The 24668-nt window shown below is 45.8% G+C and overlaps 1 protein-coding gene across 4 annotated transcripts in view; it reads left to right on the forward strand.

The window, feature by feature from the left end:
• Window positions 1–24668, forward strand: part of znf318 (zinc finger protein 318) — a 104241-nt gene that overhangs the window by 33722 nt on the left and 45851 nt on the right. For all 4 annotated transcript variants that reach the window (XM_070885907.1, XM_070885908.1, XM_070885905.1 and 1 more), the window contains one exon: window positions 1778–3166. In XM_070885907.1, coding sequence (XP_070742008.1) covers window positions 1778–3166 — 1389 coding nt within the window. The remainder of the gene's footprint in view (window positions 1–1777; window positions 3167–24668) is intronic.

A 24668-nucleotide genomic window follows, 5' to 3' on the forward strand; every position in this document is an offset into this window, starting at 1 on the left:
AATGGTCACTATATGGGAAGCTGCACAGGATCTTCGGAGACTACCCCAACCACGCCAACAGCTCACTGCCTGCGTCTCCCTTGCTGACAGGCGGTGGGGTGATGGAGCCATACTCCATGTCCATACCTCGGCTTCAGCATGGGCTCCTTCAGCCTCCGCGCTGAACAACGTGGCTCCTTGCATCAAACAGCGGCCCCTTTCGCCATGCAAACTGTCGGCAAATCTCACTTCCAATCTGCAAGCGCACTCCCTAGTTCAGTCCTATTTACATCAAAACAACCACAGCGTGGCCGATTTACAAGGTACGCAGCCCATGGTACTACAGTTACAGATTAGCAAAAATAACTTTTGTAGTAACCAATTCTAAAACTTGGACAGTGGGATTTTTAAGTCCGGTGTCGGCGTGACCTCCCGTGGTCTGGCAAATTCTCTGGTCCGGCACAGGCCAAGTCCCGAGGGTGCCGGATTAGAGAGGTTTAACCTGTATAATATATAAAAGCAAATGACCAGGGTCCACTCTATTATTACAAAGCTGTTGGTGCAGAATGGGTTTTTATCCCACAAACGCGAAAAATGTCCTGACTTACCCAGTTTTCCGCGATTCCTTCCTCCCTCTTCTGGATCTGGTTCTCCAGGAACAACATCGCGATCACAAATCCCACAACTGCTAGAAGCTGCAATTTGCGTGGCGGAATAATTCTTAGAAGCCCCATGAAATTGTGAAAGAAATAATGTGAAGAATAATAAAGAAAATCGAAGAGCAGGGGAGAAGAAGAGAGAGAGAGAGAGAGAGAGAGAGAGAGAAAAATCACAAGCAAGGGGTGGAAATAAGGAGAAATCGGAAGGGTGAAGAAAACATGGACACACGGAAAATATTGTCAACTGATTTGGCGTGCATAATCGTTTATTGGGGGAAACGTGCTGCATCCAAACACCAATTCCCAATGTTGATGCGAGCATGGACCAGCTTGTGCTCACTTGCGCATTCGTGATCTTTGTCTCCCGTTTCCCCCCCCCTCTCCCTGCCTTTCACCCGCCGCCCCCCATCTCCCTGCCTCCCCCGCCCCGCCCGTCTCCCCCGACCCCCTGCCTCCCAGCCTGGCCTCGCCCCACCTCCCGGCCTCGCCTCACCCCAGCCTCGCCTCGCCCCCCCCCCCCCCCCCCCCCCACCTCGCTGTCCAGCCCGCCCCTCCCTCACCATATTTCAAACAAAACTTTGGCAACACAGAGACCACAGCTCTGATTCACTCTCATTGGACGCATCCCTTGATTGGCCAATCATCTCGGCTGATGCTTGTCCCAACCCCAGTTTAAGAACCACTAGTCTAAGTCGGTGAGCTACCTAGGGCAATAAAGGGCTGCAGGACCTCAGTTGGGGTTTTTGCTCCTGGTCACTATCTAGCGGATCGTGTTGGAAAGCACGTGTGATGACAAGATTGGGCTTCTTTTGATGTCCTCCCTAATCTCATTGCCCTTTCACACTGTAACGGCTGAATTATAAGCAATGGGCTATGGCTGCTTGGCTGAGGTATTAATGGGTACCTGTACAAATGCTTTCCAGCATGCCAGTCCATTCAAGAGGGGAGAAAATTAGGAGAGTGGGAGAAGTAAATGCAGGGGTAACACTGCTTTAGTTCAGTCCTTCAGTTGTTCAAAAGTTGCACTTTGATTGCTAAAGATGCTTGCAAGCCTGTGTTAAAAGATTATTGACTAGAAAATGTGACGTCTCCTAACTCTTGACTTTTTGTGTCTGTTTTTCCTTTTTCTTTTTCTTTAGTTTGACGAGTACCGTGGTGTCACAGTCAATGAAAACCCTGCACATCAGGAAAATTATCTTCCATCGAAAAGCTTCATGCGGTTACCACAGCACGAGTCAAGCTTCACTGAGACTGAACAATTCTCTTTCATGCGAGACTCCAGAGAAATGCATCGAATCACTGAGCAGGGTGGTCTCCCTGGTCTAACAAATACCAGTTTCCTTTTTGAGCAGGGCCTTGCAGCTAAATATGGCACTAAATCCGAATCTGAGATGCCTTCTGAATTTAAGGATCGAGTCACCGACTTCCTCCTCCCACATGAACGGGCCAGCCAAGATGGCATTGGTTTCTCTCGTATACTCGGGTTATTGGCAGAGGTTGAACACAGCAACTTGCAAGAAAGGAGGAAGCGCAGCTTTCCCGATGTAGAGGACGAGGAAAGGTTTCTGTATGGAGAGGATGAGGAAGCGAAGACAGAATCTGCCAAATTTAGACCACCTGCAAACCGAAATCTCCTTCCTGTAAGACAAACCAGTCTGCCTGAGGGGATGTCCAAAGCGGCAAGTGTGAAACCTGATAAGGAGTATGAAAAGATCCATGATTTACTGAAAACCATTGGGCTTGATATAGGAGTAACGGAGATCAGCAAACTGGCAGCCCGTACTCAGGAGCGACTCCATGGGAAAAAACCTTCAACGCGATCACCCGACCTCCCCTCGGAACACCACAAATCCAGTTCCTGGGATAAGCGGAAGACCCGAAATGAGACAAAATCACCAGAGCCCCATACACAGTCTCGAGTAAAATCGTACAAACAAGAAAACATCCCTGTGGTGAAAGAGATCAAGGAATCGTTTAGACAAGAGACAACTGTGAAGGCGAAAGAACCTGAGAGAGTGACTCCACACTGTCCTCCTGTAATCACTCCACCGAACCACAAGACTGGTTTATTGCCAACCCCCACGCCAGGTTATGTCATGCCACCCTATGGGCAATATCCAATACCTCCAGTAAATTATGTGCCCACTGCAGTGCCCACCACAGTGCCCACTGCAATGCCGACTGCAATAATTCCTAACTATAATCAGTATGACCCTTATCTCTCATACCCTGCTGTTGCCCCTGCCTGGCCATCATACCCACCCCCACAAGTTACTGAGCCATACATTCAAGAGCCGAGTTGTCCATTAGTGCTGGTGAAGCCAGCAGTCTTACGGCCAAATCTGAGGGTCATTGAAACTGTCCAAGCTCCCAAAGACATTGTGGACCACAAACGAGATGATTCCGTACTGGTGAAAGTGCAGACAACATCTTCCTTACCCAATATTCCAATACCATCCTCGAACCGAATGGTGCCGATGCCCAAGTCTACTGACGACGAGAAGAGGAAATCTGAACAGAAGCGAAAGGTTTGCAAATTTTATTTGTGTACCTTTATTACAAAGCGAGGGAGGGTTTAATTTATTTTTTTCTCACCGTGTATTTTCTTTCATGTGAGCAAGTTTAAGTTGAAAAATTCCTCTTGTGCTTTGATTTAGAGCAGCCAAGGTAGTGTGTGAGTGACTAACTCGTGACTCTTGAGATTACTGGTTAATGATAGAAATGTGTGGGGTTCTCAGTAGTAATATCTTCCATAGTCAAATAGCCTGCTGATATTTGATGTCAAGTCTCCAGCATGGCCACTTTTGGGAGAGGTATCTGTGGAATCATATCCAAGCTGGAGTAAGTGTTTTGAGGAGAGGGGGCTGTAAGATTGACAAACAGGGATGTGATGCGTTCATGTGCCAACTTGATGCACTGCAGAGCATAGACACGGGTTCATTGCTCTCATAGTAAGTTCTTAGCCCTAGCTATGCTGTTGTGGAGGCCATGTGGGTTCCCGGAAGAAGATTTGAGGGAGCCTTGGCTCTGGTGCACTCTTGCCAGCTCCTAGTGATCAGTTTTATAATGACACTTTGGAGTTCTTCACGGCTATTGCCCTTAAAGATGCAAAGGGAATGGGGAAACATTTTAAAGGCACAGTTATTAAATCCTGATTCTGCAATGAGTCTAAGAAAATGGGTTGGAAGGGTAAACTGCACAGATTAGGTATTGCCATGCATCATACAGGAGAGGCAGGGCCATTGATTAATGTCAAGACAGAAGCAATGTCACTTTATAACTGGTTACATAGGATCAAGTGATAAAGTGGAGTACAGGCCAATTTTGAAGATAACATTTTTCCTTTCCTGTTATATAAGTGTGTATGTAGGCTGCAGCCCCAGCATGGGGAATCTAATGAACACACACATTCCAGGATACACTGTGTTGGTGTGGTAGTATTGTCTAATATTATCTGTTTTAGTCTCTAGCTGTAAATTATATTTTAAACCAAAACAATGTTATCGCGAAAGGAAAATGTTAAAAGTTAAGTTGTACGTTGAGAGGAATATGCAACAGAGAGGGAAGAGAAGGTGCAGAGAAAGGAAGAAAAGGTGAAGTGGAGAGAGAGAGAGAGGAGAAAAAAAATGAAGAAACCGGAAGAAGAAACAACAAAGATGCAGGAACGGGGAAAAAAGTGAAAGTAAAATGTAAGAGGGCAGAAAGAAAAATGTGAAGTAGAGAGAAAATTAATCAAATTTAGGGAAAAAGTGAAGATAATCAGAGAGGGTAAAGTGAGGCAGGAAAAGGAATGGGGCGGATCGGGAGGAGAGGGATGGGGGTGGATCTGGGCGGAGTGGAGGACAAGAGGAATGTGAAGAAGCATGGAAAGGAAAGAGAAGCAAGGGCAAGGAGAAAAAACAAAGAGAAGCAAAGAAGCAGGCTGAGATGAAAGAGAAAAATGTAGTGGGGATGAAGAGAAGAGTGAGCAAATAGTAAGAGGAAGGAAAGAGAAGGGAACAACAGCAACTTGCATTTATATAGCGCTTTTATCTAGTAAAATGTCCGAAGTCCCTTGACAGGAGCGTTATCGAACAACATTGGAGACTGAGCTACATGAGATATTGGGAGATGACCAAAGAGGTAGGTTTTAAGGTGTGTCTTAAAGGAGGAAAGAGGCGGAGAGGTTTAGGGAGGGAACTCCGGAGCTTAGGGCCTAGGCAGCTGAAGGCACGCTGTCAATGGTGGAATGATTAAATCGGGAATGTGCAGAAAGCCAGAATTGGAGGACCACAGAAATCCCAGAGGGTTGTAAGGCTGGAAGAGGCTGCAGAGATGGGGAGGGGTGAGACCATGGAGGGATTGCTGGTCCAGAAGCCAATGTAGGTCAGCAAGTACTGGGGTAATGTGCGACAAATCCAAGAAAAATCTAGGGAGCAGCATCAACTTCTGTACATGTCTTTCTTTGACCTCACAAAGGCCTTTGATTCTGTCAATCGTGAGGGATTATGGAGAGTCCTTCTCAAAATCGTCCACCCTCAAAAATTTTCACCATCCCCCGCTTGCTTCACGATGACATGCAAGCTGTGAGTCTTAACACCGGATCAACCACAGACCCAATACAAGTGCAGACCGGGGTCAAGCAAGGTGTGTCATCGCACCAACGCTCTTCTCAATCTTCCTCGCTGCAATGCTTCATCTCACCTCAAACAAGCTCCCTGCTGGAGTGGAGTTAATCTACAAGACAAGCAGGAAATTGTTCAACCTTCGACACCTCCAGTCCAGATCCAAGGTTGTTCCAACCTCTGTCATTGGATTACAATATGCAGAGTCCGAACTCCAAACCATCGTTGACACCTTCACTGAAATGTACAAGAATCTGGTCCTTACAATAAACATCAGTAAGATACAGGTTCTCTACTAACCTGCCCCCACCACACAGTACTGCTCCCCGATTATCAAGATCCGTGACGAGACTTTGGACAATGTGGACCACTTCCCATATCTTGAGTCTCCTATCAGCAAGGACAGACATGGATGACGAAGTCCAAAACTGCCTTCAGTGTGCCAGTACAGCCTTCAACCACCTGAGGAAAAGTGTTCGAAGACCATGATCTCAAACCCGGCACCAAGCTCATGGTCTACAGAGCAGTAGTGATACCTCCTATATGCTTCAGAGACGACTATGTACAGTAGGCACCTCAAAGCACTGGAGAAGTACCACCAACGCTGCCTCATTGGCAGGATACGCACATCATGTCAGCATATTCTCTTACGCCAACATCCCCAGCGTCGAGGCATTGACCACACTCAATCAGCTCTAATGGACGGGCCACATTGTCCGCATGCCCGATACTAGACTCCCAAAACAAGCATTCTACTCCGAGCTTTGTCATGGCGTGCGAGTCCCAGGAGGCCAGAGAAAATGCTTCAAGGAAGCCCTCAAAGCCTCATTGAAAAAATTTAACATCTGCACTGACTCTTGGGAATTCCTGGCCCAAGACTGCTCAAAGTGGAGGAGAAGCATCCGAGAAGGCGCTGAACACTTCAAGTCTCTTTGCCGGGAGCACGCAGAAGCCAAGTACAAACAACAGTGGAAGGAGCGTACGTCAAATCAAGCACCCCGTCCCTTGAACCACCATCTTCCCAACCTGTGACAGAAACTGTAGATCCCACATTGGTCTCCTGTTAGTGTAGAAGTAAGTCATCTTCGACTCTGGGGGACTGCCTAAGAAGAAGAATGGGTGAACAGGACTTAGTGTGCGTGAAGATATGCTACGCAGAATTTTGTTTGTTTATGTAGGGTGGAAAATGGATACAAAATTGGCTCAGTCACAGGAAGCAAAGTGTGTTGGTGGGTGAATGTTTTTCAGATTGGGAGGTGGTTTGCAATGCTGTTTCCCCAAGGGTCAGTTTCGGGTCCATTACAGTTTAACATTTTTATAAATGACCTAGACTCGGGTGTAGGGAGCAGCATGAAACAGTTTGCAGATAATATGAAATTTGGCAACATGGTACATAGTGATGAGGTTAGTTACAGGCTTTAGGAAGACATAGACAGGATGGTGAAATAGGCAGCAGCATGGTAGACGGAGTTAAATGTGGAGAAGTATGAAGTGATGCACTTTGACTGGACTAATGGAAAGACAGTATACTATAAATAGCACGATTTTGAAAAGTGTAGATGATCAGAGACACCTTCGTGTCCATATACACATATCCTTCAAGGCGACAGTGCAAGTTGATAAGGTGGTTAAAAAAACATGGGTTACTCAGGTTTATAAATAGAGGAATATAATATAAAAGCAAAGGGATCATGCTCGAACTTTATAAATCACTGGTGAGGCCTCAGCTGGAGCAACATGGCCAATATTAGGCATCACACCAGGAATATGTAAAGGCCTTAAAGTGTACAGAGGAAGTTTACCAGGATATTATCAAGAATGAGGGACCATGGATGACTCAGCTGCACGAGGGGGGAGGAAGAAGAATGCAAGAGCAATAGTAGTAGGGGATTCAATAATCAGGAGCAGATAGGTGTATCTGCAGCCACAGACGTGACTCCAGGATGGTATGTTGCCTCCCTAGTGCCAGGGTCAAGGATATCACCGAGTGGCTACAAGACATTCTCGGTGGGGGGGTGGGGGAAACAAAGGGTGAACAGCCAGAATTCGTGGTCCATATCGGTACCAATGACATCGGTAGAAAGAGGGGTGAGGTCCTGCAGACGAGTTTAGGGAGCTAGGAGAGAGATTAAAAAGCAGGACCTCGAAGGTGGTAATCTCCGGATTACTGCCAGTGCCAGGTGCTAGTGAGTACAGAGAAGATGAAGGCGTGGCTGGAGAGATGGTGCAGGCGGGAGGGCTTTAGATTCCTGAAGCATTGGGACCGTTTCTGGGGGAGGTGGAACCTGTACAAGCCGGACGGGTTGCAACCAGGACCATTATCCTAGCGGGAGGTTTTAATGGTGCTGTTGGGGAGGGTTTAAACTAGCTTGGTGGGGGGGGGGGGGAAATGGGAACCAGAGAATAATTTCAGTGGGGAGAGAAGCAAAGCTGGAATTAGACAGCAGAAAAGTAGAAAGTGAATTTGGAAGACAGGAAATAAGGGCTTGAAAATAGACAACAGGGGAGTTTGGCAATACTAAATGGTATATCCTTCAATGCAAGAAGTATAGGAAATAAGGCAGATGAGCTGACAGCACAGATACTTGGGAGTATGATATTATAGCTATTACTGAGACATGGCTGAAAGAAGGGCAGGTATGGCAGCTCAACATTCCTGGCTACAAGATTTTCAGACGAGAGGGAGAGGGGGGGGCGTTGCAGTATTACAGCTGTGAGAAGGGATGATATGTTAGAGGGGGTCATCAAATGAAGCCATATGGGTTGAATGAGGAACAAAAAAGGGACGAGCACACTACTGGGGAATGTACTATAGATCCCCAAGCAGTCTGAGGGAGATAGAAGGGCATATATGTGGGCAAATTGCTGTGAAGTGCAAAAACTATAGAGCTGTAATAGTGAGGGATTTCAACTACCCTAATATTAACTGGGGAAAAAAGTAGTGTGAATGGTACAGAGGGTGTGGAATTCCAAAAATACATTCAGGAGAACTTCTCCAGCCAGTATGTAACAAGTCCAACAAGGGAGGGGGCGATTCTGGACTTTGTTTTGGGGAATGAAGAGGGGCAAGTGGAAGGGGTATCAGTGGGAGAGCATTTTGGTGCTCGTGATCATAATTCAGTAAGATTTAGGGTAGTTATGGAAAAGGACAAAGGTGGACCAGGAATAAAAAATCTCAATTGGAGTAAAGCCAATTTTGCTGAGCTGAGATGGGATTTGGCCAAAGTGGACTGGAAACGGCTACTTGATGGTAAATCAGTGTCAGAGCAGTGGGAGGCATTCAAGGAGGAGATCCTGAGTGTACAGAGCAAGTATGTTCCCTTTATAAAAAAAAAAGGGTGAGGCTAACTAATCTAGAGCCCCCTGGATGTCGAGGGACAGACAGGGTGAGAAAGAAAAAAGGGGAAGCTTATGACAGATTCCAAGAACTCAACACGGCAGAAACTCTAGAGGAGTATAAGAAGTGCAGGGGTGCAATTAAAAAAAGATATCCAGAAAGCAAAGAGAGTGCATGAAAGAATGTTGGCAAGTAAAATCGGGGAAAACCCAAAGATGTTTTAAAAGAACACAAGAAATAGCAGCAGGAGTAGGCCATTTGGCCCCTCGAGTCTGCTCCACCATTTAATATGGCTGATCTGATCATGGACCCAGCTCCACTTCCCCGTCCGCTCCCCATAACCTTTTACTCCCTTATCGCTCAAAAATCTGTCGATCTCTGTCTTCAGTATATTCAATGATCCAGCCTTCACAGCCCTCTGGGGCAGAGAATTCCATAGATTCACAACCCTCTGATAAGAAATTCCTCCTCATCTCAGTTTTAAATGGGCGGCCCATTATTCTGAGACGGTTTCCCCTATGAGTGGAAATATCCTCTCTGCTTCCACCGTGTCGAGCCCCTTCATTATCTTGTATGTTTCGATAAGATCACCTCTCATTCTTCTGAACTCTAATGAGTATAGGCCCAACCTACTCAACCTATCTTAAGTCAACCCCCTCATCTCCGGAATCAACCTAGTGAACATTCTCTGAACAGCCTCCAATACAAGCACATCCTTCCTTAAAACGGAGACCAAAACTGTACGCAGTACTCCAGGTGTGGCCTCACCTATACCCTGTACAGTTGTAGCAGGACTTCTCTGCTTTTATACTCTATCCCCCTTGCAATAAAGACCAACATTCCATTTGCCTTCCTGATTACTTGCTGTACCTTTTGTGTTTCATGCACAAGGACACCCAGGTCTCTCTGTACTGCAGCACTTTGCACTTTTTCTCCATTTAAATTATAATTTGCTTTTCCATTATTTCTGCCAAAGTGGATAACACATTTTCCCATATTATACTCCATCTGCCAAATTTTTGCCCACTCACTTAGCCTGTCTATATCCCTTTGCAGATTTTGTGTGTCCTCACAATTTGCTTTCCCACCCATCGTTGTATCATCAGCAAACTTGGCAACGTTACATTCGGACCCTTCATCCAAGTTATTAATATAGATTGTAAATAGTTAAGGCCCCAGCACCGATCCCTGCGGCACCCTACTAGTTACTGTTTGCCAACCGGAAAATGACCCATTTATCCCGACTCTTTTCTGTTAGCCAATCTTCTATCCATGCTAATATATTACCCCCAATCCTGTGAACTTTTATCTTGTGCAGAAACCTCTTATGTGGCACCTTATCGAATGACTTCTGGAAATCCAAATACACCACATCCACTGGTTTCCCCTTTTCCACCTTGCTCGTTACATTCTCAAAGAACTCCAGCAAACTTGTCAAACATGATTTCCCTTTCATAAAACCATTCTGACTCTGCTTGATTGAATCATGCTTTTCCAAATGTCCCGCTACTGCTTCAGCATTTTCCCAACCACAGATGTTAGGCTAACCGGTCGATAACTTCCTGCTTTTTGTCTGCCTCTTTTTTTAAATAGGGGCGTTACAATTGCAGTTTTCCAATACGCTGGGACAGCCCCAGAATCCAAGGAATTTTGGTAGATCGCAACCAATGCATCCACTATCCCTGCCGCTATCTCCGCAGCCGCTTCTTTTAAGACCTAGGATGTAAGTCGTCCAGTCCAGGGGACTTGTCTGCTTTTAGTCCCATTATTTTTCCGAGTACTACTACTTGAGTGATTGTATTTCCTCCCTCCTAATAGCCTCTTGACTATCCATTATTGAGTTGTTTTTAGTGTCTTCTACCGTGAAGACCAATACAAAATATTTGTTCAACTTCTCTGCTTTTGTTCTTCATTATTAATTCCCCAGTCTCATCCTCCAGGGGACCAATATTTACTTTAGCCACTCTTCCTTTTTATGTACTTGTTTGAGATCCAACTTTCTCACCCTCCGACTGAATTTGAAAATCAACCATGTTATGGTCACTCATTCCTAGAGGATCCTTTACTCTGAGATTATTTATTAATCCTGTCTCATTACACAGTACCGGATCTAAGATAGCCTGCTTTCAAAGAAAATATCCCGGATACAATCTGAACTCTTCCTCAAGGCTACCCTGGCCAATTTGCTTTGTCCAATCAATATGAAGGTTAAAATCGCCCATGATTATTGCCGTTCCTTTTTTACAAGCCTCCATTATTTCTTGATTTATACTCCGTTTAACAGTGTAGCTACTTAGGGGGCCTATAAGACAACACCATCAGTGACTTTTTCACATTATTCCTTATCTCCACCCAAACTGATTCAACATCTTGGTCTTCTGAGCCAATATCGTTTCTCACTAACGCACTGATCTTATCCTTGATCAACAGTGCTACCCCATCTCCTTTTCTTTTCTGTCTGTCCTTCCGAATTATTCCCAGTCCAGGTCACCTTGAAACCACAAATCTATAATGGCTATCAGATCATACCCATTTATATCGATATGTGCCATCGACCTATTTTGTTACGAATGCTACGTACATTCAGATAAAGAGCTTTTAAATTTGTTTTTTTTACCTTTTTTCCTGCTTTTGACCCCACTTTTTGATTCACCTTGATGTTTATACATTCTGTCCCTTCCTGTCACGCTCTGGTTTTAATTTCCCCCAATGCTACCCTGCTCTATTGCCTTCTCCTTATTCTTTGACTTTTAAAATTTTCGCTCACCTGAATCATCCTCCACACTAATTAGTTTAAAACCCCCTTTACAGCCCCAGTTATTTGATTTGCCAGGATCCTAGTCCCAGCACAGTCGAAGTGGAGCCCGTCCGACCGGAACAGCTCCCTCTTCATCATCATCATCATCGGCAGTCCCTTGGAATCGAGGAAAACTTGCTTCCACTCCTGAAGTGAGTTCTTTGGTGGCTGAACAGTCCAATACGAGAGCCACAGACTCTGTCACAGGTGGAACAGATGGTCGTTGAGGGAAGGGGTGGGGTGGGACTGGTTTTCCGCGCGCTCTTTCCGCTGCCTGCACTTGACTTCTGCACGCTCTCGGCGTTGAAACTTGAGGTGCTCAGCGCCCTCTCGGATGCACTTTCTCCACTGAGGGCGGTCTTTGGCCAGGGACTCCCAGATGTCAGTGGGGATGTCGCACTTTATCAGGGAGGCTTTGAGGGTGTCCTTGTAGCATTTCCGCTGCCCACCTTTGGCTCATTTGCCGTGAAGAAACTCCGCGTAGAGCACTAGCTTTGGGAGTCTCGTGTCTGGCATGTGAACTATGTGGTCTGTCCAGCGAAGCTGATCGAGTGTAGTCAGTGCTTCAATGCTGGGGATGTTAGCCTGGACAAGGACGCTGATGTTGGTGCGCCTGTCCTCCCAGGGGATTTGTAGGATCTTGCGGAGAGATTGTTGGTGATATTTCTCCAGCGACTTGAGGTGTCTACTGTACATGGTCCATGTCTCTGAGCCGTACAGGAGGGCAAGTATTACTACAGCCCTGTAGACCATGAGCTTGGTGGCAGTTTTGAGGGCTTGGTCTTCAAACAGACTTTTCCTCAGGCGGCCGAAGGTTGCACTGGCAGCGGTGTTGGATCTCGTCGTCGATGCCTGCTGTTGTTGATGGGAGGCTCCCGAGATATGGGAAGTGGTCCATGGAAGGGCCACGCCTTGGATCTTGATGACTGGGGGGCAGTGCTTTGCGGCGAGGACAGGCTGGTGGTGGATCTTTGTCTTACGGATGTTGAGTGTAAGGCCCATGCTTTCATACACCTCAGTAAATACGTTGATTATGTCCTGGAGTTCAGCCTCAGTATGTGCGCAGACGCAGGCGTCATCTGCGTATTGTAGCTCGATGACAGAGCCCCAGTACTGGTACCAGTGTTCCACGAACCAAAACCCATTTCTCCCACACCAGTCTTTGAGCCAAGTGTTTAACTCTCTGACCAATGTGTTTAACTGACTGCAAAAGCTTCTATAGATGTGTGAAGAGAAAAAGATTAGTTAAGACAAACTTAGGTCCCTTGCAGTCAGATTCAGATGAATTTATAATGGGGAACAAAAAAATGACAAACCAGTTGAACAAATGCTTTGGTTCTGTCTTCACGAAGGAAGATATAAATAACCTTCTGGAAATACTAGGGGACCGGGGGTCTAGTGAGAAGAAGGAACTGAAGGAAATCATTATTAGGCGGGAAACTGTGTTAGGGAAATTGATACGATTGAAGGCCGATAAATCCCTGGGGCCTGATAGTCTGCATCCCAGAGTACTTAAGGAAGTGGCCCAAGAAATAGTGGATGCATTGGTGATCATTTTCCAACAGTCTATCGACTCTGGATCAGTTCCTATGCACTGGAGGTTAGCTAATGCAACACCACTTTTTAAAAAAGAAGGGAGAGAGAAAACGGGTAATTATAGATCGGTTAGCCTGACATCAGTAGTGGGGAAAATGTTGGAATCAATCATTAAGGACAAAATAGCAGCACATTTGGAAAGCAAGAGCCTGAAGTACCAGCACTTGACTCGACTTAGCTGATGTTTTTCCAGCTTCTAAAGCCATAAAGCCACTCTTGTCCCTGGGCCATGAGGCTGCTCTGTCCTGTTGGTGTGGTGTTGTTGGCCTTCTCCAATGACTCCCAGTGATGCGGAAAGAGACTGCATTCAAATCAGGGACCAGTTAACTCAGCCTAGCAGGGTCGAATGGAGACTTTAAAGTGGAAAAAATCTCATTGGTTGCCATCTTGGGAAAAATTGAAAAGCAAAATACTGCACATGCTAGAAATCTGAAATACTGGAAACATTCAGCAGGTCAGGCAGCATCTGTGGAGAAGGGAAGGTGGTAGGGTTAACGTTTTAGGGCATGTGACCTTTTGTTTGAATCCATGGAATAAAGTGAACCAAGGAGAGGGACAGAAGATAATAGTGAAGTGGAGAAGAATGGAGTAGGGAAGAAAAGGGAAAGCATAATGTGGAGCGGAGAAGAGAGTAAAAAAAATGAAGCACAAAGAAGATGGAAGGGAACATAGGAATTATTCGACGTTAAAAGACCATGGGTCCATCAGGTTTGCCTTCTCCTATCCTGGTAGTCATGTGATGCAACAATAATGTGTGTGTTAACTTATAGCAGTCAATCTCTCAATTAATCTACAACAGATGCCAGTAAATTGGAAGCAGGCTAATCTCAAATAAGGTGACAAAGTAAGTATAGGCAACTGCACCCATTCGTCTTGCTTCAGTTGCATGTAAAATAATGGAATTGATCTATCTGGAGTAAACTTGAGGATTATCTGTGCAACAATAACCTAGTCAACGTAGCTTCAGAAGGGGATAATCCAGATTGTACCTTGATCTGTCCCCCTACTCCTCTGGCACGTTCTCCTCCTTTGAGCATCTCGCCTTGTTCCATCCTTCTCACCCCTCATTTAAAATCCTGGTTCCCTACTGCCCACCCGAGTACCATAAAAATGTTCTCACGAGATATCTTCATTGCTTTCCTCCCTCAGCCTCTGCACATGACTTCTTGTCCTCTGTGGTTTCAAACTCCATCTCAATTCATCATGCGCTCTCTCCTCTGAGTGAGTTCACTGCCCTCCTATCCTCCCTTAATCTCTCCCGTCATGTAAACTCCCCAACTCATTTTCACAGCTAGCCCCTTGACTTTGCCATCACACGTGGCCTCGATACTCCCAATGTGTCAATCACAATTAGGCCATCTTTGATCACTCCCTTGTATCGCTCCCCTATCCCCCTCCAAACCATGTTCCTTCTGTGTCCGCCCCTGAAAAAAATTCTTCCAATTCACTTACAACTGCACTTTCAAAATCCCAAAAGACTAGCCTTTGTCCCTCCATTTACCATGGTATTTCTGCAGCTACCTATCTGCTCAACAACACTCGCCGCCATCTTTTGATGCACTAGTCCCTGTTAAAACCTTTACTCTCTCTTCGCCTGGCCGTTCCCTCCTGGAATGACCCTCATCTCCGCTTCCTTAAGTCCAAGGAATGCAAACTTGAACAAATATATTCCAGTGAGGAGGGAAAGGTTGTAAGAGAAAAGATAGCCATCCGTGGCTAACTAAAGAAATAAAGGACGGTATCCAATTTAAAAACAAGGGCATACAATGTGGCCAAAACTAGTGGGAGGACAGAAGACTGGGAAGCTTTTAAAAGGCAGCAAAGAACGACTTAAACAAAGATTAAGAAAGGAAAGATAGACTATGAAAATAAACTAGCACAAAATAGAAAAACAGAAAGCAAGAGTTTCTATAGGTATATAAAAAGGAAAAGAGTGGCTAAAGTAAATGTTGGTCCCTTAGAGGACGAGACCAGGGAATTAGTAATGGGGAACATGGAGATGGCAGAAACTCTGAACAAATATTTTGTATCAATCTTTACGGTAGAGGATACTTACAATATTCCGACAGTGAATAGTCAAGGGGCTATAGGGGGGGAGGAACTTAACACAATCACAAATCACTAAGGAGGTGGTACTCAGTAAGATAATGGGACTAAAGGCAGATAAATCCCCTGGACCTGATGGCTTGCATCCTGGAGTCGTAAGAGAAGTAGCGGTAGGGATTATGGATGCATTGGTTGTAATTTACCAAAGTTCTCTGGATTCTGGGGCGGTCCCAGCAGATTGGAAAACTGCAAATGTAATGCCCCTATTTTTAAAAAAAGGAGGCAGCCAAAAAGCAGGAAACTATAGACCAGTTAGCCCAACATCTGTGATTGGGAAAATGTTGGAGTCCATTATTAAAGAAGTAGTAGCAGGACATTTGGAAAAGCAAAATTTGGTCAGGCAGAGTCAGCATGGATTTATGAAGGGGAGGTCATGTTTGACAAATTTGCTGGAGTTCTTGGAGGATGTAACGAACAGGGTGGATAAAGGGGAATCAGTATTTGAACTTCCAGAAGGCATTTGACAAGGTGCCACATAAAAGGTTACTGCACAAGATAAAAGTTCACGGGGTTGGGGGTAATATATTAGCATGGATAGAGGATTGGCTAACAGAACAGAGTGTCGGGATAAATGGTTCATCCTCTGGTTGGCAACCAGTAACTAGTGGGGTGCCGCAGGGATCAGTGCTGGGACCCTAACTATTTACAATCTATATTAACTACTTGAAAGAAGGGACTGAGTGTAACGTAGCCAAGTTTGCTGACGATACAAAGATGGGAGGAAATGCAATGTGTGAGGAGAACACAAAAAATCTGCAAAAGGACATAGGTAGGCTAAGTGAGTGGGCAAAAATTTGGCAGATGGAGTTTAATGTCGGAAAGTGCAAGTTCATGCATTTTGGCAGAAAAAAAATCAAAGAGTAAATTATTATTTAAATGGAGAAAGATTGCACAGTGCCTCAGTACAGCGAGACCTGGGGATACTTGTGCATGAAACACAAAAGGATAATATGCAGGTACAGCAAGTGATTAGGAAAGCCAATGGTATCTTGGCCTTTATTGCAAAAGGGATGGAGTATAAAAGCAGGCAAGTCTTGCTACAGCTATATAAGGTATTGGTGAGGCCACACCTGGAATGCTGATTGCAGTTTTGGTTTCCATATTTACGAAAGGATATACTTGCTTTGGATGCAGTTCAGAGAAGGTTCACTAGGTTGATTCTGGGGATGAGGGGGTTGACTTATGAGGAAAGGTTGAGTAGGTTGGGCCCCTCTACTCATTGGAATTCAGAAGAATGAGAGTTGATCTTATTGAATAAGATTATGAGGGGGCTTGACAAGGTGAATGCAGAGAGGATATTTCCACTGATGGGCGAGACTAGAACTAGAGGGCATGATCTTCGAGTAAGGGGCCGCCCATTTAAAACAGAGATGAGGAGAAGTATCGAATTCGCTGCCTCAGAGCTATGGAAGCCGGGACATTGAATAAACTTAAGACAGAAATAGACAATTTCTTGAACGATAAGGGGATGGGGAGCAGGTGGGGAAGTGGAGCTGAGTCCATGATCAGATCAGCCATGATTGTATTGAATGGCGGAGCAGGCTCGAGGGGCCGTATGGAACAGGAGTTCCAATTATGTTTTTAGGTAAATATGGCGAACAACTTCATTGCCAGATCTAGCTGGACTACATAAAACACTATCTGGTCCTGCTCTCGCCTGCCAAAACTGCTCACTGTTCCAGGATCATTCAGGAATTCAAAGATTGTTTTCTCTATTGCAATCCATCATCTTAAACCCCTCACCCCTGTCTCCTCGACACTTGCCTCCAACAAGTGTGAGGGGCTCATTGACTTCCTTGTCACTAAGATTGAAACCATCCAATCAGCTGCCTCTGCCGCATTCCTCCCTTCACCTGGTCCACCATGCCAAACTTCCTCTAAGGTTCCCACCCCCTGCCCTAGCCCCGAACTCTCAACTTTCTCCAGTTTCTTTCCGAGCTCCCCTCATACCCTCTCTGAACTCATCTTGTCCATGAGAGCCACTTCCTTCTCCCTCAACCCTATTCCCACTAAGCTGCTGGCCACCCAACTTCCTTTCCTGGCTCCCATGTTAGCTGATGTTGTTAACGGTTCTCTCTCCTCAGATACTGTCCCCATCTCCTTCAAATCTGCCGCCATCACCATGCTCAAAAAAAAACCCTTGACCCCCTCCGTCCTTGCAACCGCTCCATCTTCAACCTCTTTTTTTTCTCTCCAAACTCCTTGAATGTATTGTCGCCTCCCAAATCTGTGCCCATCTTTCCTGGAGCTCCATGTTTGAATATCTCCAGTTGGGTTTCTGTCCCTGCCACAGTACCGAAACGGCTCTTATCAAAGTCACAAATGGTATCCTTTGTGACGGTGACAAAGGTAAACTATCACTCCGTGTAGTTCTCAATTTGTTTACAGACTTTGACATGGTTGATCACCCCATCCTCCCATTGCCTCACCATAGTCGTCCGGCTAGGTGGGACAGCGCTCATCTGGTTTCATTCTTCTTTATCTAATAGTAGCCAGAGAATCACCGGTAATGGCTTCTCTCCTGCTCCGGTGGTTACCTCTGGTATCCCCCAAGGATTTACCCTTGTCGCCCTCCTATTTCTTATCTGACCCTCTGCGACATCATCCAAAAATAGCCTAAGTTTCCACATGCTGATGACACCCAGCCCTACCTCACCACCACCTCTTTCGATCCCTCCACTGTCTCTAAATTTTCAGACTTTGTTCGTTCGGTAACCAGTACTGGATGAGCAAATGTTCCCTCCAACTACATATTGGGAAGATCGAAGCCAGTCTTCAGTCCCCACCACGAACTCCGTTCCCTATCCATCGACTCCATCCCTCTCCCCAGCAACTGTCCGAGGCTGAACCAGACTGTTGCAACCTTGGTGTCATATTTGACCCTGAAGTGAGCTTCTGGCCATATATCCGCTTTATCAGTAAGACTGCCTATTTCCACCTCCCGGGACATCACCCTACTCCGCCTCTGTCTCAGCTCATTTGCTGCTGAAACCCTGATCCATGCCTTTGTTACCTCAAAACCTCACTATCCCAATACACTCTGGGCTGGCCTTGCATGTTCTCCCATGCTTAAACTTGAGGTCAACCAAAACATGTCCTATCTCGCACCAATTCCCATTCACCCATCACCCCTGTGCTCGCTGACCTACACTGGCTCCAAGCTCTGGAATTTCCTCCCTGAACCCCTCGACTTCTCTCCTCCTTTTAAGATGCTCTTTAAAACCTACCTCTTTGACAAATCTTTTGGTCATCTGACGTAATATTTCCTATGTGGCTCATAATTGTTTTAGTACGCTCCTGTGATGCACCTTGAGATGTTTTACTAAGTTAAAGGTGCTATATAAATACATAAGAACAATCGGAGGCCATACAGCCCTTGGAGACTGCTCCGTTATTCAATAAGATCGTGGCTGATCTTCAACCTCGACTCCACTTTCCCACCCAATCCCCGTATGTCTTGATTCCCCGAGAGTCCAAAATTCACACACTCTCAGCCTTGAATATACTCAATGAATCAGCGTCCACAACTCTTTGGGGTAGAGAATTCCAAAGACTCACAACCCTCTGAGTAATGAAATTCCTCCTCATCTCAGTCGTAAATGGCCAACTCCTTATCCTGAGACTGTGCCCTCTATTCTAGACTCTCCAGGCAGGGGAAGCAACCTCTCAGCATCTACCCTGTCAATTCCCCTCATCATGTATGTTTTAATGAGATCATCTCTCATCCTTCTAAACTCCAGAGAGAATAGGCTCAATCTCTCCTCATAGGGCAACCCTCTCATCCCAGGGATCAATCTAACGAACCCTCGCTGCACCGCCTCCAAGGCTTATATGTCCTTTCTCAGATAAGGAGATCAAAACTGTGCAGAGTACTGCAGGTGTGGTCTTGCCAAAGCCTGTACAGTTGTAGTAAGACTTTCTTATTCTTCTACTCCAACCACCTTGCAATAAAGGCCAACATGCCATTTGCCTTCCTAACTGCTTGCTTTACCTGCATGCTAACTTTGTTTCCTGTACGAGGACACCTAAATCTCTTAATGCCAACATTTCCTACCAAAGTGAATAGCTTCACATTTCCCCACATTATAATCCATCTGCCACCTTATTGCCCACTATATCCCTCCTCACTGCTTACTGTCACACCTTGCTTTTATCGTCAACAAACTTGGATACATTGCACTCGGTCCCTCATCTAAGTATTAATATAGATTGTGAATAGCTGAGGCCCAAGCACTGATTCTTGTGGCACCCCACTAGTTACAGCCTGCCAACTGGAAAATGACTTGTCTGTCCCTACTCTCTGTTTTGTGTATGTTAACCTCTATCCATGCTTAATATACCCCCAACACCATGAGCCCTTATCTTGCAAAGCAACATTTTATGTGGCATATTATCAAATGCCTTTTGGAAATCCAAATATACTACATCCACTAGTTCCCCTTTATCCACCCTGATAGTTACATCCTCAAAAACCTCTTAATACATAACATAAGAGCAAGAGTAGGCCATTCTGCCCCTCGAGCCTGCTCCGCCATTCAATAAGATCATGCTGATCATCTTCCTCAACTTCACTATCTCTATATCCCTTGAGTCTCTTAGTAACCAAAAATCTATAGATCTGGCTTGAATATACTCAACGACTGAGCCTGCACAGCCTTCGGAGGTCGAGAATTCCAAAGATTCACCAACCTCTGAGTGAAGAAATTTCTCCTCACCTCAGTCCTAAATGGCTGACCGCCCCCCCCCCCCCCCCCCCCTGTCCTTATTCTGAGACTGACCCCTGGTTCTAGACTCCCCAGCCAGGTGAAACATCCTCCCTGCATAGAAACATAGAAAATAGGTGCAGGAGCAGGCCATTCAGCCCTTCTAGCCTGCACCGCCATTCAATGAGTTCATGGCTGAACATGAAACTTCAGTACCCCCTTCCTGCTTTCTCGCCATAACCCTTGATCCCCCGAGTAGTAAGGACTTCATCTAACTCCCTTTTGAATATATTTAGTGAATTGGCCTCAACTACTTTCTGTGGTAGAGAATTCCACAGGTTCACCACTCTCTGGGTGAAGAAGTTTCTCCTCATCTCGGTCCTAAATGGCTTACCCCTTATCCTCAGACTGTGACCCCTGGTTCTGGACTTCCCCAACATTGGGAACATTCTTTCTGCATCTAACCTGTCTAAACCCGTCAGAATTTTAAACGTTTCTATGAGGTCCCCTCTCATTCTTCTGAACTCCAGTGAATACAAGCCCAATTGATCCAATCTTTCTTGATAGGTCAGTCCCGCCATCCCGGGAATCAGTCTGGTGAACCTTCGCTGCACTCCCTCAATAGCAAGAATGTCCTTCCTCAAGTTAGGAGACCAAAACTGTACACAATACTCCAGGTGTGGCCTCACCAAGGCCCTGTACAACTGTAGCAACACCTCCCTGCCCCTGTATTCAAATCCCCTCGCTATGAAGGCCAACATGCCATTTGCTTTCTTAACCGCCTGCTGTACCTGCATGCCAACCTTCAATGACTGATGTACCATGACACCCAGGTCTCGTTGCACCTTCCCTTTTCCTAATCTGTCACCATTCAGATAATAGTCTGTCTCTCTGTTTTTACCACCAAAGTGGATAACCTCACATTTATCCACATTATACTTCATCTGCCATGCATTTGCCCACTCACCTAACCTATCCAAGTCACTCTGCAGCCTAATAGCATCCTCCTCGCAGCTCACACTGCCACCCAACTTAGTATCATCCGCAAATTTGGAGATACTGCATTTAATCCCCTCGTCTAAATCATTAATGTACAATGTAAACAGCTGGGGCCCCAGCACAGAACCTTGCGGCACTCCACTAGTCACTGCCTGCCATTCTGAAAAGTACCCGTTTACTCCTACTCTTTGCTTCCTGTCTGACAACCAGTTCTCAATCCACGTCAGCACACTACCCCCAATCCCATCTACCCTGTCAAGCCCTGTAAGAAGTTTCTATGTTTTGATGAGATCACCTCTCATTCTTCTAAACTCTAGAGAATATTGGCCTCACAGGACAATCCAGGAATCTGTCTGGTGAACCTTCATTGCACTCACTCTACGGCAAGTATATCTTCCTTTAGGTAAGACCAAAACTCTACACAATACTCCAGGTGCGGTCTCACCAGGGCCCTATATAATTGAAGAAAGATGCCTTTACTCTTATATTCAAATCCTCTTTTAATAAAGGCCAACATACCAAATGCTCTCTTAATTGCTTGTTGTACCTGCATGTTAACATTCAGTGATTCGTGTCCAAAGACACCCAGGTCCCTCTGAACACCAACATTTCCCAATCTCTCACCATTTAAAAAATACTCTGCTTTTCTACAACGTCACACTTCTCCACATTATATTCCATTTGCCTTGTTCTTGCCCATTCACTTAGCCTGTCTATAATCCCCTTGAATCCTTCTCACAACTTGCATTCCTTCCTAGCTTTGTATTACAGGTGCAGTGTCCGGAATCTGGAATGTTCCAGAATCCGGACTCCGGACCGATCGGTGGCAGGGTTGTGTGGAATCTGTAAAATGTTCCGGAATCCGGACCTCACGACTCTGCTAATCTCGGGGCCCCACCGCTGCCCAACCTCTGGCCTCACCTCGCCCCACCGCCGCTGCCCTTGCCTCGAGGCCTCCTCACCGGCCCGCCCGAACACCTCGGAGGGGCCCTGCCCGATGCAAACATCTCCTCGACGGGCCCCATGCCGGCCTCCTCGGAGGGGCCGTGTGGCCCGAACAGCTCCTCGGCAGGTCCCCATCCCCCCCCCCCCCCCCCCCCCCAGGACATTCTGAAATCCGGATATACGTGAACCTGGGCTCGGGTGTTTCCGGATTCGTGACGTCAGAAAGACATTCCAAAGTCCGGGAAAAACGCGGAATCTGAAACGGCCTCGGTCCCAAGGGTTCCGGATTCAGGACACTGCACCTGTATCAGCAAACTTGGCCCCCTCTCTAAATCATTGATATAGAGGTGAATAGCTGAGGCCAAAGCACCGATCCTTGCAGTACCCCACTAGTTACAGTCTGTCATCCCGAAAATTACTCGTTTATTCCTACTCTCTGTTTTCTGTCGGTTTTCTGTCCCACTCCAAATTCTTCTCCAACCGTGAGGAGGTAACCTTAACCTGGCACCGGGCAGGCAACACAGCCTTCAGAGCTCCCAGTTGCGACTGCAGAGAATAGAATGGCCTCCTGTACCATTGGGGCGGGGGCACAAGGTTTTGAAGGTGGCAGGACAAGTTGAGAAGGCTGTTAAACAGACATACGAGATCTTTTGGTTATATTTAGGCTAGGAGTACAAAAGCAAGGAAGTTATGCTAAATCTTTATAAAACACACTGGTCAGGCCCCAGCCGCAGTACTTTAGGAAGGATGTGAAGGCCATTGAGAGAATGCAGAGAGATTTGTTAGATTGTTAGCAGGGTTGAAAGAGCTCCATTATGTGCAGAGACTTGAGAAATTGCGGTTGTTCTTTCTGGAGCAGAGAAGGTTAAAGGGAGATTTGATGGAGGTGTGTTCAAAATCATGAAGGATTTTGATGGAGTAAATAAAGAGAAACTGTTTCCAGTGGCAGATAGATCGGTAACCAGAGGACTGGGGTTCAAGGTCATTGGCAAAAGAACTCGTGGCGACATGAAACATTTTTTATCACACAGCGCGTTATGATGAACTGGAATGCACTTCCTGAAAGGGTGGTGGAAGCAGATTCAGTAATTACATAGGATTACACAGGGCACAGAAACAGACCATCTGGCCCAACCAATCCATGCTCGACTCGAGACCCCTTCCATCTTTCCTCATCTATTACTGTCGGCATAACCCTCTATTCCCTTCTCTCTCGTGCTTATCTAGTCGTCTCTTATTTGCCTCAATGACTCCCTGTGGTAGCAAGTTCCACATTCTCACCACCAACTTGCCATGGCTTCTTCAGCAGCACCTTCCAACCCCCTAGAAGGTCAAAGACAGCAGGTGCATGGGAGCACCATCACCTCCAAGTTGCACACCAATCCTGACTTGGAAATATATCGCCATTCCTTCATCGCCGCTGGGTCCAAATCCTGGAACCCCCCTCCCTAACAGCACTGTGGGTACCTCCACCACACGGACTGCAGCAGTTCAAGTAGGTGGCTCTCCTGCACCTTCTTGAGGGCAATTAGGGATGGGTAATAAATGCTGGCCTTGCCAGCGATGCCCACATTCCAGAATGAATAAATATAAAATTTCTCTGGGTAAAGCAGTTTCTACTGAATTCCCTATTTGCTTTCCTGGTGACAATCTTTTATTGATGTCCTCTAGTTCTGCTCATCCCCACAAGTGGAAACACTCTCTGTATCTTCGCTATCAAAATCTTTCATAATTTTAAAGACCTCAATTCGGTCACCCCTCAGCCTTTTTTCAAGCAAAAAGAGACCCAGCCTGTTCATTCTTTCCTAATGGTTATACTCCGAGATCCCTTTCCTTCTCGAGACCTCCCTATTCTTCCAAGCAAAATGCAAAACCTCACATTTAGTTGAGTTGAATTTCATTTGCCAATTATATGTCTATAATGTAAGTTAATTACTGTCTTGCTGTAATTTGTTGCAGTCCTCCTCCGTATTGACTATCCCACCACCCCCTAATTTGGTGTCATCTGCAAATTTAGAAATTGTGTTTCTGATTCCAAAGTCTAAATCGTTATTGTGAACAATAGTACATAAGAACATAAATAGGAGCAGAGTAGGCTATATGGCCCCTCGAGCCTGCTCCGCCATTTAATAAGATCATGGCTGATCTGATCATGGACTCGGCTCCAGTTTCCAATAGGGTTCCACAGGGCTCAGTACTAGGTCCCTTGCCTTTTGTGGTATATAATCAGTGATTTGACTTGAATATAGGGGGTATGATTAAGAAGTTTGCTGATACAAAAATTAGCCATGTGGTTGATAATGAAGAAAGCTGTAGACTGCATGAAAATATCAGTGGATTGGTCAGGTAGGCAGAAGAGTGCCAAATAGAATTCAATCCGGAGAAGTGTGAGGTAATGCATTTGGGGAGGGCTAACAAGGCAAAGGAATACACAATAAATGGTAGGACAATGAGAGGTGTAGAGGGGACCTTGGAGTTCATGTCCAGATTTTGAAAGTAGCAAGGCAGGTAGATATGGTGATTAAGTAGGCATACGGTATACTTGTCTTCATTAGCCGAGGCGTAGAATATAAGAGCAGGGAGGTTATGCTTGAACTGCATAAATACAGAGATTAGGCAAGTGTGTAACAAAGAATGGTATTAACGGGGGTTTTAACTTTCATACAGATTGGGATTAACACTAGAATGTCACAGCTAGAGTATTGCGTGCAGTTCTGGTCACCACCTTCTAGGAAAGATGTGATTGCACGAGAGACACAGAGGAGGTTTACGAGGATGTTGCCTGGACTGGTGAATTTTAGCTGAGGAAAGATTGGATAGGCTGGGGTTATTTTCTTGGAACGGAGGGAGCTGAGGGGAGACCTAATTGAGGGGCCTAGATAGAGTGGACAGGAAGGACCTATTCCCCTCAGCAGAGGAGTCAATAACCAGGAGGCATAGATT

Source organism: Pristiophorus japonicus, chromosome 7, assembly GCF_044704955.1.
Source record: "Pristiophorus japonicus isolate sPriJap1 chromosome 7, sPriJap1.hap1, whole genome shotgun sequence".
In the NCBI taxonomy this organism is placed as follows: domain Eukaryota; kingdom Metazoa; phylum Chordata; class Chondrichthyes; family Pristiophoridae; genus Pristiophorus; species Pristiophorus japonicus.